The sequence below is a fragment of the Scomber scombrus genome, chromosome 21 (assembly GCF_963691925.1).
Source record: "Scomber scombrus chromosome 21, fScoSco1.1, whole genome shotgun sequence".
Lineage (NCBI taxonomy): Eukaryota > Metazoa > Chordata > Actinopteri > Scombriformes > Scombridae > Scomber > Scomber scombrus.
The window spans coordinates 8,783,881-8,798,314 of NC_084990.1; the positions used below are offsets into that span (position 1 = coordinate 8,783,881).

Sequence of the window (14,434 nt, forward strand, 5' to 3'; positions counted from 1 at the left end):
GTGCTGCTTGACCCATCTCTGAGTGCCAAAACACTCCTCTCCCTCATCTATATTTCAGTGCGCTGAGGGTGTTCTGTAATCATCTCAATTTGTGAACATGCCCGGCGCCACTTTGCCATTTCCAAGCACCGTAATCTTTAGTCACATTCTGCTAAGGTGCTGCAGAAACAGGGGTCACGACAGCCTGAAATGCTATACGTGTAGTGCCTGCAGCAGCCATCTTCTGTGCTGTTGGAGTACTTTAATTTCCCGCTGAAACTCAGCTCAGCTCGCACAGTTCTCCAAATTCGTGACTGCTCTTAGCATTAAAAGGGCTTTCAGTGAGTCATACTTTTCAGAATTTGACCATGAGTTTGGTTGGCTCAACCTGAGGTGCAGTCTAAGAGTTGACACCTTTACAACAGTCTTCGATATCATTTGGGAAATGCGCTTTGGGGATGTGAACGAATAGTATTAGTTTCACATTTGTGACAGAATATAAAACCTTAACAAAAATGAGGGGGGAAAGAAATCTGACTGAAATATTAATTTTTAATGAGCTGCTAATGTGTAGCAGGGCTGTCCTTTGTTTCTGGGATCAGACTGAGCCTTAAAGAGATAGTTTGATGTTTTTTGTGAAATACGCTTATTTGCTTTCTTCTTCTGGAGTTCGATGAGAAGATTGACACCACTTTCAGACATGAATGTGGTGTTCATGTTCTCGTCTAACTTGTTAAGAAAAAGGAAGAAGCATATTTCCCAAAAATGTAAAATTATCCCATCAAAGAGAGTGTGTGTGTGTGTGTTAACCTCTGGAGGCTTCGAGTTTGGCCCTTAGAGTCTAGTTGACTCTCAGGCTTAGCCCTCCATTTACAACAAAACCCTGCTGCTTCTCTCTTCTCTTAATGAGGGCTGGAGGGATATAACGGGCCTTTAGCTGTTTTCTCTTCTCTCTCTTTCTCTCTTTTTTTCCCCATCCTACACTGCAGTCAGCTAGGCAGTGTTAAATATCTCATCTTATTTTATCCTCCAGCATGCCATCAATTTCAAGCTGTTCTCCTCTCATTTACAGTGGTGCCTCACCATCCACGATATCAGGATACGCATCAGCTGCCAAACGTACACTTCTACTCAGTGCAAAGAGAAGGGGGGATAAACAGTTTTGCTGCAATCCTTCACATGTGCCAACCAACCTGGCGCTCCATCCGTCGAAACATGCTGGTCCCTCTAAGCACATTTATGGATCATTTGATTCAATTTCATGTGCCATAAAACTGTAATAATAGCAGACTCAATTATACAGCTTCTTCTTCCCTTCCTCTCTCATGTCAGTCCTAATGGTGTCATGTCACCGCTTCCATCCCGACTGCCTGCTTCATGTTTTTATCCCGACATTAAACTTCTGATTGTCTCCCAGAAGAGAGTGGATGGTCATGAATGTTCTCACACACACACACACATCACCCCAGAGGTAGACTCCTGTCAGAAAGAAGTGTGCAAGACGAAGCGCTCCACTGCTCTCTGTTGGCTTGATCATGAAAGTGCATGACTGTAATCCTCAGAGTACTTTTTGTCTATTTTAAAAAAAGAGAGAAAAAAAGGCTAAATTTGTCTTGGTACAATATGTCATTAGCTGTGACATACTGAAGTTACCACAGATATAAGACTGCACTGTTTTAAGTGATTAAAAGCTCTTTTTTGGCCCATTTTGACACAGAAGCACTTAAAAGCTGCCTTGATATTATGCTTCATTTCTTAGACATAGAAATGAAATATATTTACACTTTAATCCAGGATAATAATTTAATGAATCTAAATGAGTCCGCACAGTGAGAAAACCTTTGTTCTTTATTTAGTTTGCAAATCCCCTTCAAAATCAGCTGGATAAAGTCTGAACCAGATGGCTGTCGGTCAGAAAAAACTGTCTTTCCAAACGTGGATTATTTATTTATTTATTTATTTTTTTTTTTGGATTGTACACTGACTGGAAATCCAAAATCAAGTCACTTTTGCTGTCATTTTCACAGGCAATGCCTTCTTCCAACCATTTCATACTGAGGCAGAGTCTCGCTCTCCTTCTCATGCTGAGTTTCCTTCAGCTTCCCCCCCTCCCCTTTGCTCAAGTTCTCAATTTGTTCCCTATAGGTACCTATAAAACCTTCCGATAGCATTACACTGTTCAGACGAGGTGGCATGGTCATGACATTGTGTCTCCTGCTACCTCCAGGGTCACCTTTGATGTTGGCTGGACTGTTAGAGCTCTCTCTCTCACCCACTTTTAACTTTCTTTCACTCTACCACTGTACCTCCTGAGTCAGCGTTACACTCAGAGTCTGCTGTAAGAATAAAATACAGATGAAAAGCTTAAGGAAATGGGATATGATTTATTTAGTAAAGTAATCGTGTATCAACATCCAATAAAAAGATGACACAACTCTTTTGTATGTATAAGTACTTGTGCATGATGATGTATGTGCAGAGTTTGGCACAAAAAGACACATTCATCTCCTGAAGGGTGAACGTTTCTCTGTGCTCACCTTAAATCTGAGTTCAATGTGTGTACAGACAAGAATGATTTGTGACACTGCAACTACAGTGGAGCCAGTCCTGGTCGAATAAGCAACTTACACAAGTCTGACGTGGAAACTTGAAGCCTCCAGTGCACAAATACTGAGAATGAACTTTACAGTGAAGTAGTGAAATCAACTTTTGAAATGAGATATATATTAACAGATTCTAGGGGGTTTTCTGAATGATGAATGAGGGAGAAGGAGAAAAACGTCATCTTTAGAATTCTCAACTAATTAACTAAACTTTTTCATGTATAACCATATTAGACACATATTATTATTCAAAGCAGACTTTTTTTATATGTCTTAAAACATGTCTGGAGGGGATCTCTAAATAAAAGTGCAGAAGTATCATCAGTTAAATGTACTTTGCGCTGCAGAAAACAGACCCTGCCTAGCAGCTAGTTTTAAATACTTTACAGTTAGTTTAGTCTAATGGCTCTGAACTGGGGGGGGGGGGGGGGGGGGGGGGTCTCACTCTTCTAAAGGATAACATAATAATGATAGAGATTAATGGGAAAGAAAAACCTAAGTTCATGCTTCACAAGTTTGTATTCTTTTTTCACTTTTTTGTGAAATAGATTTAATGTATGGACCTCAAACTATTATTAAAATTAAATGAGAGTTTTGCTTTAAAGTGTAGAAGAGTAGATGTACAAAGTAGCATAAAATTGACAAAAATGTACATGTTGATGTCAGAGCTCTGTGCAGGTCAGTCAAGTTCTTCCACACCAAGCTATTTTTTCATCGACCAGGCTTTGTGCACAGTGCCATGTCATAATGAAACATAATTCTGGAAACAAGGGATCCTGTCCAAACCAAGAAAAACAGCCACAGACCATAAGTCAATAAAAAGGCATGTATATCGTGCTGTATAAACCCTTCCATATTACTCTTCTTTTACTTGTTGACAGCGTTAATGAAATAAAATTCAACAGTGATGGGGGAGTCACTGAAATATGAGGTTTAATTAATATACTATATTATACTTACTTAATTTCTGTAACAGTCCTTCACCCCTCATTTATTCAAAATCAGGATATTAAAAGAAATTAGTTTTCCTGACAGATTCAATCGGTGGTGCACTAACACACACACACACACACACACACACACACACACACACACACACACACACACACACACACACACACACACACACACGCACACGCACATACCGCACACAGATATAGAGTTCCTGTGTCATTTCAAGGGTAAAACTTTGTAGAAGAAAAAAAGAAACAAAGTATTTTCCAGATATCTCATTAATCACTCAGGGGTCCATGTGTTGTTTTATATAATCTGGCCCCACATGGAGTGAGCACATCACGGTGGACAGATGTAAACATCAAAGTGGATAAACTCAAGCATGTGGTCTCCAAATGGTGAGTCATGTCCATGCTCCTGTATATCGAAACCTTGCATGTGTGTATGTGTGTGTGTGTGTGTGTGTGTGTGTGTGTGTGTGTAGTGGAATGAGGGCGGTGGGCTCAGCTTCATCCTGCTACTCTTCTGTCATTCATGAGTGCAGACCTATTCCGGTCCTCTCAGCCACCTCTGTTACGGCAGAGAAATGAGGGCTGACACAACAGAGTTTACAAAGCCCAGCTGGCAGGCTTTGTTATGCAAGCATATTACCGTTCTGTTCCTGTCAGTGCATTACAGGAATAATCCACCCGAAAACACACTAATACTGTCAGTAAAACAGCTATTGGCGTGCTCCATGTATTTCTGGGCCAATTTCATTGTTTGATAGTGTATTTCTTATTGCTACAGTTGGCTGAGAGAATGGATTAGTGCACGACTGGTGTGAGTCTTTACAGTGCCCGATACTGATATCATTATATTTATGCAGTGAAATGCCAGCATGTTGATAACCAGATATGATATTAATTACTTTAAATCTGATGTTTAAAAACAGTATTACAAGGTGATTTATTTCACTTGTCTTGGAGAAAAAAGCTCTGACCATTTAGATTAATGTGTTTTTTCATGTTTTAGTTGAATTGTGTATCATCTATGACTATTTCCAAGGCGGATACAATTCTTTTTAGCAGGCTATGAAAATCAACTCGGAATGACATCATTATTTCATCATCTTTATGTGGTAATACATTGGGGAGTAGGGATTGTTTTCTATCATAATTGCTGCATTCAAATGCTTGTGGGAAATTCCAACATCAAAGACTTTATAGTTCTCTGTTTGCGTTCATGGCTTGTTTGAGAGATTAAAGACTGGAGAGACAGCCAAAAAGGGATAACATGAATTTAAGACTGTTAAGCAGTAAACTGTCACTGTTTCTTACAAATACACAAGCAACACTCAATGAAGAGGACTCCAAAACTGCCATTACATTTTCATGAGAGTGCAAAAAAGAAATATTTTTGAAGAGATGTAGAGAAACGAATGCCCTGAAAGCAAATAAAGCACATCTGTATTTCAATCAATCAATAAATCAATCAATCAATCAATCAATCAATCAAGCAAACAACTTTATTTATCCCCGCAGGGCAATTCAGTTTGCAGCCTCAAGTCACATGGAAAGAACAAAGAACAAAGAACAAAAAACAAAACAAAAACAAACAACAAAAACACATACAGCATCCGCTCTGTCAGTACCACAGGTTGACATGGGCAACCGGAGCTAGCAGCAAGTAACAGTAATAGAAATATACACATTAGGGCTCTCAGGTTTACAATGCCTGGCCTGTGTTCATTTAGCTGTCAGCAGCATTTAAAAGCCTGATGGCCGAAGGAATAAATTAATTTGCGTATCTGTTTGTCTTCCTTAGGGGGGCAAGGTATCGCCGCCCTGAGGGCATCAAACAGAATTCCTGACTGAGAATACGGTCAGGATGACTAATTTTATTTGGGGATCAAATTTAAGACTTAGGACCAGTTAATTTGGGACAGTGTGTCCAATCGTTAGCAAACATTGTATTCCCCATTACACAAGCAAAAAAAGATGAATTTTAGGTTGGTGATTAAGGTCAAGGTTAGGCAATTAGTGGGGATGATTAGGGTTAGCATTAGAATAAATCTCCAGAAAATGAATGTAAGTCTTTGTAATGTCCCAAAAAGTGACCATGGTCTGATGGTCTCTCTCTTGCTCTCTGCGTTTGTGCGTGCGTGCGTGTGTGTGTGTGTGTGTGTGTGTGTGTGTGTGTGTGTGTGTGTGTGTGTGTGAACTTGTTCGACTATCATTGTGAGGACCAATTTTATGAACGTGAGGACATTTTGGCCGGTCCTCACTTTCTGACACACCTTCAAAGGGGCTGTTTGAAACTTCAGACTTTGTATTGAAGGGTAGGTTATGTGTGTGTGTGTGTGTGTACTGAATAAACCACCAAATACATACCACATTGTTCATACAAAGGCCCTTTTTAAAAGTTTAATAAATATGTTGTACCTGCTACAATCATCCACATAAATAGAGGGCGCTGTCGGTCTTCAATCTTAACTTCGTTGTTTTTTTACCGTCACGTGACCGGATGTGCAGCTTCAAAACACTGAACAACAGACGCGGGCAGTGCACCTGTGTCTGACCATACGATGCCTTCTGTCGCTTTTAGCTAACATTTTGAGTAAAAGTGGGTGACTTCGCTGCTCTGGGGTCTGTTGCAGTGGCTCCAACATGGCGGGTCCTCTGCTGGAGTTTGAGACCGAAATGTTCCTCAGTCTGTTCGGCTGTGACGGGCTGCTGGTGGCGGCGGAGGGGATGGGGATAGACCGCATCCTGCTGCAGTTCATGCGGGTGTACTCGGAGCAGGGCAGCCTGGTGCTTCTGCTCAACACAACCACACCTGAACAGGTAACAACGGACAAAAGATGTTAATTTGGCTTCATGTGTTAGCTTGAAAGCTTTATAGGTTGTCAGTTGCCTAGTGATAAGTGGCAAGAAGTTACAAATATGTAGTTTTGACTGTTAAATGTGACACTGGATGTAAGAACAGCTGATAATTGGAGATGTGGGATGTGTTTAAAGACACCTAATAGCGTGGCTGTATGAAAATAACACATAACCATATCTTAAAGTCCTCTACTCTTCTTCTTATTCCTACAGCGTGATGTTTGAGCTTCACTGTGCAGAATGATGTATCAGCAGAGTTTGACACCAGAGGCTGTTTTCATATTCAACTGCTGACAGTGGAAAGTTTCTTTGCAGTCAGTCAGAAAATTTCATTCTTAGGGGCGAGCATTATGCATTAGAGTCAATCCTGGTCCAGTATTCAATTTACACAAGTGTGATGTGGAAACATGAAGCCGCCAGTGCACGAACACAGATAATTGAACTTTGTAGTGAAGTAGAAAACATCTTGTGTCCAGCAGTTTAACTTCTGAAATGAAATTTGTTTGTGTATTTATAGATACTACTACTACTACTACTACTTGTTTCGGCTTTACCTTTCCATATCCAACGCACTTTGAAATTGCCTGGCACTGTTGTCATACCTCAGAGAAGGAGCAGCTTATACTGGTGATCAGTGCATTGTCAGATAATAATAAATAATTACCTAGTTAAGTTGCTGTTATACACAAATTATTTTTTAAGATTTGCCACACGATTACTATGTGCTGAACATGTTGAAGATCCCCTCCAGACCTGTTTTAAGACATGGTAGAAGTCTCTGCTTTGAGTAATGATTTGTGTCTGATGGTTTTTTTTGTAAAGTTTAATTAACCGATTAGAAATTCTTAAAATCTACTCATTTTGCCTCATAAAAAAATCCAGAATCTATGAGTATGCAAATACTACTTAATTTAAAAGTTTGCATGATGTCTCCTGTGTCACTGAAGAAGTCCATTCTAAGTGTATGTCCACTGGAGGTTTCAGATTTCACATCACACACATAGAAGTTGTGTACTGGACCAGGATTGGCTCCAAACTAGTTATGATGTCACACACCTTACACTCAGATTTCTGTTAAACACAAAAAAACTTCAGTAGCTGGATGTGAAAACAGCCTTTGAGTGTCAGTATCTGCTCTTGCATCACTCTGCACGTCTACGTTGCAATAGTGAAGTAACAATGAGAAAAACATATTTTTGAGTGTAAGGGGACTTTAAATGTTTCACTGACAAAGACAACATAACACAGTCTTCCTTCTGGGTATCAAAGTTTTATGGAGTTACCTCTCGCTGTAGCTAGTGTGTGAAGTTAACTCGAGCAGGATCATAAAATACTCTCTTCCTTGCTCCCTCCTCCTCTCAGGAGTATTTCACAGAGCAGTTGCGAGTGGAGGGTGTGACCCACCTGCCCAGGACTGTGACCAGTGACGTCCAGAGCACTGAGCGCTACAATGTGTACACTGAGGGAGGAGTGCTGTTTGTCACCAGCAGGATCTTGGTGGTCGACTTCCTCACAGACCGCATCCCTGCTCATCTCATATCAGGTCTGATTGTGATGTTGTGATCTTGATTATCAATAGACAAATGATGAGTCTCATTTATTTTGGGAGGAATATTTGTTTATGTGCCTGTTATATCTTCTATCTGTTAGTCTCTGTAAAAACTGGATATTCAAAGTGAGGCAGTGCTTATGCCTTGTTCCTATTTTCTTGGTTACTCAGTAAAGATTCAAAGAGCACAATCCTAGAACAACATGCTCATATCATCTTTCTTTGCTTCCCCTGCCTTCAGGCATCCTGGTGTACCGCGCTCATAAAATAATTGAGTCGTGTCAGGAAGCGTTCATCCTTCGTCTGTTCCGACAGAAGAACAAAACAGGTTTCATCAAAGCCTTCACTGACAAGGCCACGGCCTTTGCCTCAGGCTTCTGTCAAGTGGAGCGCGTGATGAGGAACCTATTTGTCAAAAAGCTCTACCTCTGGCCCAGGTACGATAGATGTTTTTCACAAGAGATATTTAGACAAGTCATAGCAGACTTGTATGAGAGTCTCGGGCTCTTCTCATCGCTCTCCGTCTTTACGCTCTGTGTGCTTGATCCAACAGGTTCCAAGTATCTGTGAACACAGCACTTGACAGACATAAGCCGGAGGTGGTGGAGCTCCATGTGTCTTTGACGCCAGCTATGAGGGCCATCCAGAGCTCCATTCTGGACATCATGAGCGCCTGTCTGAAGGAGCTGAAACGCTACAACCCCAGCCTGGAAGCTGAGGATCTCTCTCTGGAGAACACACTGGGCAGTGCCTTTGAAAAGGTGTGCCACTGTAGAGATGAAGGTGTCGGAATGTGGGATTTCAGAAATATAAGGGGGTTATGAGTTATCTTTCATTGCACCTGCTCTGCATTCCTGCTGTTTAGTTGTGGTGTTTACCTCCTTACCTGTGTCACTCGTAAATCCTACTTAAAACAGGACACATTCTGTTTACTACAAAGTTGCATTCTGCCTCGTCTCCATCCATCCAGGTCATCCATCACTACCTGGACCCCTCTTGGCACCAGCTGGGCACAAAGACGAAGGCACTGGTTCGAGACATGAAGGTGCTGAGGGTTCTCCTGCTCTACCTCACCCAGTACGACTGCGTCACCTTCCTCAATCTGCTGGAGTCGCTGCGCACCAGCCAGAAGAGCTTTGGCTCCAATGCAGGTGAACTAAAAGTATTTATCTGCTGATGTACAAGTGATATAAAATCTATGACTCTTGACAGCATGATTTAAAGATTCTTGTGATGTCAGATGTCATCAATTCACAGTTACATTTAAGGCTTTTCATCAATGAGCCCAGTCATTTGCATTTTTATGTAATATATTATCATCACCATCATGTTGTGCTCTAATAGATTAAAAAATGACTTTATTCTCATATTCAATCTTCTTTCTATCTTTGGTTGTAATGTCTGATGGCTGTAACCATCAGGGTGGCTATTCCTGGACTCCAGTACCTCCATGTTTGTGAACGCTAGGAGCAGAGTGTACCGCATAGCTGAGAAGAAGAAGAAATTCAAAGTGGGAGAAGAAGCAGAGAAACAGAAGCCGTCCTCTGCCTCAGGTGACTAACCAGTGAACATTCATCAGAGAAGATACAAGCAGTGTTTTACTGCTTGTATGATTATTATTGCTGAAATTACTAAAGTATGCTTTTGTGTGTGTGTGTGTTTCAGAGGTGAAGCGGGAGCTGGTGCTGGAGAACAGCCCCAAGTGGGCGGCTCTGACTGAGGTACTGCAGGAGATTGAGAGGGAGAACAAGAGCTCTCAACATAAACCAGGTTAGTGTTAAAGCGTTATAAGGACCCATCATGTCAACAGCGCATATCATCTCTATTCTACATATTCACATACAGTGTGAATTTCACATAAACTACCCTTTTAGTTTACAAAAAAGTGCTTTTGTTGTCTATTGAAGTCTTTGAGTCCTTGATCTTTTGTAATTTAAATTTTAGGCCTACTGCACAGCACAGAAATGCCTCCCATGTAGACAAGTGTGCATTTCATTGCATGCAGCAGCGTAGGGCTCTGGTGCTGTGCATACTAACTCACTGACATAGCTTAATCTGGTGTTATGCTGTCCGTGTCCATAAGCACACAACGGTCTGTTAGTGACATAAATGTTGTCATCAAGTGTGAGTGTGTACACATAGGGTGTGTGCAGGCATCCATGTATCACCCAGTATCTCTCTGCGGTGTCTGGAGCTGCGTGTGTACGCATCCTCTTGGGAGTATATTTGAGGCTTTACTGGAAAACCTAATGAAATGCAGACAGAGCGCTTAGCAATGAATCATTTTTCTTTCGAAATCACAATTTGATAAGACGCAATCTTCAAATTGGAAGAGCTGCGAGTTTAATCCTAAATTTCATAAGTAACACTGTCTTCACAAGCTGTAGCCAGTGAACATTTAAGCTGGCGGCCCATAATTAATATGTTCTATGCATGCCAGAGTTTGCACTATTTACATGGCGATGGTTTTGTCAAAGAAAACAAACCACTCTTTATAATTTTTAATGATTGAAAAAGTATCGAGTGGGCTGCGTCTTTAAGGCACGTCATATCATTGTTTCAAGCTAATCACATAACAAGCTTTAAATTAGGGCCTCCAGTAATTTGGGCAGTGGAGCAGTCTGTTCTTTCTTTGAAGCTAATGTTGGCTTCAGGCAGCTACAATGCAGAGCTGTCAGCAGTGGAACCATCAGTCAGATATTACAACACTGTGTGATGTGACCTGCTAGTTAGTTTATCATTATTAACATGACTGAGCGTTACGTTGCTGTTGTTACTAATAAGTTTAACACATATTTAAATGTTCACTGAGTTGAGTTTACCACAAATGTAATAAATGTGAGCTAAATTGGTCATTTTTTCAAAATAGAAAACTAGTCAAATTTAGTCATTAGTTGACTTCCTCTGATTGGCTGGCTGGGAAAAAATAGTTATTAACAAGCAACAGCAGTATTTTATGTGTTCATTTGATGCATGGTACAAACTTATTTTATTTAATACTAGACGGCAAATACAATCATTTAGTTTTTAATTTTCCTATTGTAGTATTAGTCCAAAATAGGAAAAAAAATATTAAATATTTTCCTCAAATTATTCAGCACTATGTACACCTATGTTTAATGTCCAACATAAAAAAAGGTCCATTGGGATGTATCACATATATGATGTTGATTCACTATAACAAGAGGATGTACATCCTTTTGTGTGTGTGTGTGTGTGTGTGTGTGTGTGTGTGTGTGTGTGTGTGTGTGTGTGTGTGTGTGTGTGTGTGTGTGTGTGTGTGTGTGTGTGTGTGTGTGTGTGTGTGTGTGTGTGTGTGTGTGTGTGTGTGTTATAGTGTGTCTAACTACATAACAATCCCCCACCCCCAGGTCATGTGCTGATCTGTGCCAGTGATGACAGGACTTGCGCCCAGCTGCAGCAGTACATCCGGCACGGGTCAGAATGGTTGCTGAACCGACTGTACGCCCGCACCATTGCTAAACGAGACCCCGTCGCCGCCGCCGCCTTCGACCTTGACTCTCATAAAAAGGGCAAAAGCTGGCCCAAAAAAGGAACCAAGGGAAAGGAGCCCGCGCAGAAAAAGAAGCCCACGAAAAGTAAAAGCAGGCCATCTCTGACCCTTACCCAGATGATGGGGAAAGAGGAGGCAAATGGGGCAGCAGCAGCGATGGGCAGCAGCGGAGATGAGGAAGAGCTGACGGAGGAAGACGAAGGGGAGGAAGAACAGCTGAAGCTTGATTTGTCATCCGACGATTACTACGCCGTCCTGAAGGAACCGCTGACTGTCATTCACCCACTGAAGGGCTGCACCGACCCCCACAGCTTGACGCGGGTTCTGCATGAAGTGGACCCCAGTTTTGTGGTGCTGTACGACGCCGAGATCAGTTTCGTGCGCCAGCTGGAGGTCTACAAAGCTACCCGGCCTGGAAAGCCACTTCGGTGTGTGAGGCGGAACAAAAGTTGTCATTTCAGATCATTAGTGCTAAAGTTACGACCCATTAACTCAACTCATGATCTCCTTTTTCCTCTTAGGGTGTATTTCCTCATCTACGGAGGCTCGACAGAGGAACAGAAGTACCTGACAGCTCTGTCTAAGGAGAAGAAAGCCTTTGAACACCTAATTAGGTCAGAACCGTTACTTTCACCTCAACAGGCTCAATAAGATTGTTACAATCATTTTAAGAGTATGTGTTGATTTGGGGCTGTGTCAGTTTCTCATTGGTGCTTGTGCTTGTCTGCAGGGAAAAAGCCACCATGGTCATCCCAGAGGAGAGAGAGGGGCGAGAAGATACCAATCTGGACCTCGCTAGAAATTTAGAGCCTGCAAACGCCACCACCAACACCCGCAAAGCCGGCATGTCTACTTTAGTCATTTCCTTAATCTGTCTTCTTTTTATTATAAAACTTTCACTCCAAAGTGTTCTTGAACAGGTATTGATTTGTGTTTTTGTTTCTATTTCTCGTTTGATGATCAGGAGGTCAGGAGCAGCCCAAAGAGCCTTCACGAGTCATTGTGGACATGCGCGAGTTCCGTAGCGAACTGCCCTCCCTGCTCCACCGCCGCGGGCTGGACATCGAGCCCGTCACCTTAGAAGTAGGCGACTATATCCTGACCCCGGAAACGTGCGTGGAGCGCAAGAGCGTCAGCGATCTGATCGGCTCGCTGCAGAGCGGGCGTCTCTACAACCAGTGCCTCTCCATGACCCGCTACTACAAAAGACCAGTGCTGCTCATCGAGTTTGACCCCGCCAAACCATTTTCCTTAACAGCCCGGACAGATTTCCGTCACGAAATATCGTCTAATGACATTACTTCAAAACTCACCTTACTCACTCTGCATTTCCCACGCCTCCGCATACTCTGGTGCCCCTCCCCACACGCCACAGCCGAGCTCTTCCTGGAACTGAAGAAAGGTCGCTTCGAACCAGATGCCGCATCAGCGCAGGCAGTCACAGCTGAGTCAGACATGGTTGCTGAATCAGCAGACCTCTACAACCCTGGACCGTATGACTTCCTGTTGAAAATGCCTGGAGTCAATACAAAAAACTATAGAGCTCTTATTAAAAACGCTGACAGCTTGGCAGATCTAGTCAAATTCAGCCAAGAAAAGCTAGCAGAACTACTCGGGAATGCTACCAATGCTAAGTTGCTTTATGAGTTCCTTCATAATGTCGCAGATGTTCAAGCTCCGGTGCAGAAGAGCAAACATCAAAGGCAGTAAAACAATGAGTACCACACCCACCTTCCTGTTCTCTTGAATGAGTGAGTGTGTCCAAACATTTGACTGGTGCTGTAACTGTATAAATATGTTTTTGCCAAACATCAGGTGTTTTTTAGTGTAGAACTATGTAGATTGAATCCTCATCTTGTGCCTGTACATTAGGAGTAATTTGTCTATGAATTGAAATATGTGTGAAAATGTAAAGAATTAACTAAAATAATTCAATTGTTTTGTACAGAATTTGTGAAAATATTCCACAAATGTGTACAAATTTTTTATTAAATAACTTAAAAATATTTTTTACATTCTGGAAAAATACTTTTATAAAGTGCTTTGATATTTCGTAATACAGCTAAACTCAAAATAAAGCTTCCTCGAACAACACGGTTTCTTGTCATTCTTAATGTGTCATGTACAGCCTAAAAAATATAATTTCATTCATCATTAGCATATCATTTATTGTAAAATCTATTAACTAATTGTAAGGGTAAGGGTAGTGGTAACAGTTACACTAACTACTGTTATTTAGAGGTAGAAAATTGCTCAAATGCCACAAATGAATAATAATAGTCTATCATGTAGGTGGATTTTCAGTTAAATGTACTTCAGTATAATTCTGTAGAATTTTATCTTATATCACCGCTCTCCTTTTTTGCTGCTACTTTGGCGAATCACTTCAATACTTCTGATGTGCTCTCAGAGAAAGTGAAGAAAATGCCAAGCAAAACCAAGTTGTATGATTTAATTTTATAATGAGTTTCTTAATGAGGGTGAATGGTTCAACCCTCCCCTGTGTGGATGACATAGCAGTTTCACTGTTATGCAACACTGCTAGATCACATCTGACAACAAACATCAACTTCTTCTTTGGAATGTATTTTTTTATTGGTGAAAACAAAAAAAATATTCCTTTGGAATATCAAGTGGTTTCTTGAGACCTTCTACTACCTCTTTATTATTTTTAACTGTCTATGATGGTATTTTGATATCATTTTTTCTCCCAACTTTATTGATAACAGTCAAGCTCAAGCGACAGTAACATATAAACACGTTTAAAGAGCAAAAAGAACGCGCAAAGTACCACAGAATTCAGTTGTGACCAAAAAAGCTTTTAAAAAATAAGAAGAATTTTAACATTCAATAAAAGCAAAATAATATTTAGGAGGAGGAACACATGAATAAAGGGATACAGATTGATAATTAAATAACATTAGTTGATCATTTTAGTTTCAAATATTGTTTGAGACTTTGTTGCTTATTT

General features: G+C 41.1%; 1 protein-coding gene across 1 annotated transcript; it reads left to right on the forward strand.

Moving 5' to 3' along the window:
- The first annotated feature begins 6,067 nt into the window (after positions 1-6,067).
- Positions 6,068-13,541, forward strand: ercc4 (excision repair cross-complementation group 4). Its single transcript, XM_062442661.1, has 11 exons — positions 6,068-6,361; positions 7,763-7,943; positions 8,191-8,386; positions 8,503-8,710; positions 8,920-9,100; positions 9,371-9,502; positions 9,615-9,719; positions 11,321-11,891; positions 11,985-12,077; positions 12,194-12,306; positions 12,428-13,541. Exons 1-11 carry the CDS (start codon positions 6,185-6,187, stop codon positions 13,171-13,173), a joined length of 2,703 nt encoding a protein of 900 aa, XP_062298645.1. The 5' UTR covers positions 6,068-6,184; the 3' UTR covers positions 13,174-13,541.
- Positions 13,542-14,434: the final 893 nt, after the last annotated feature.

Coding starts and splice junctions, on each gene's coding strand:
- ercc4 (XM_062442661.1), top strand. CDS start 6,185: ATGGCGGGTCCTCTGCTGGAGTTTGAGACCGAAATGTTCCTCAGTCTG. Junction 8,387..8,502: donor AAGCTCTACCTCTGGCCCAG/GTACGATAGATG, acceptor TTGATCCAACAG/GTTCCAAGTATCTGTGAACA. Junction 12,307..12,427: donor CACCAACACCCGCAAAGCCG/GCATGTCTACTT, acceptor TTTGATGATCAG/GAGGTCAGGAGCAGCCCAAA.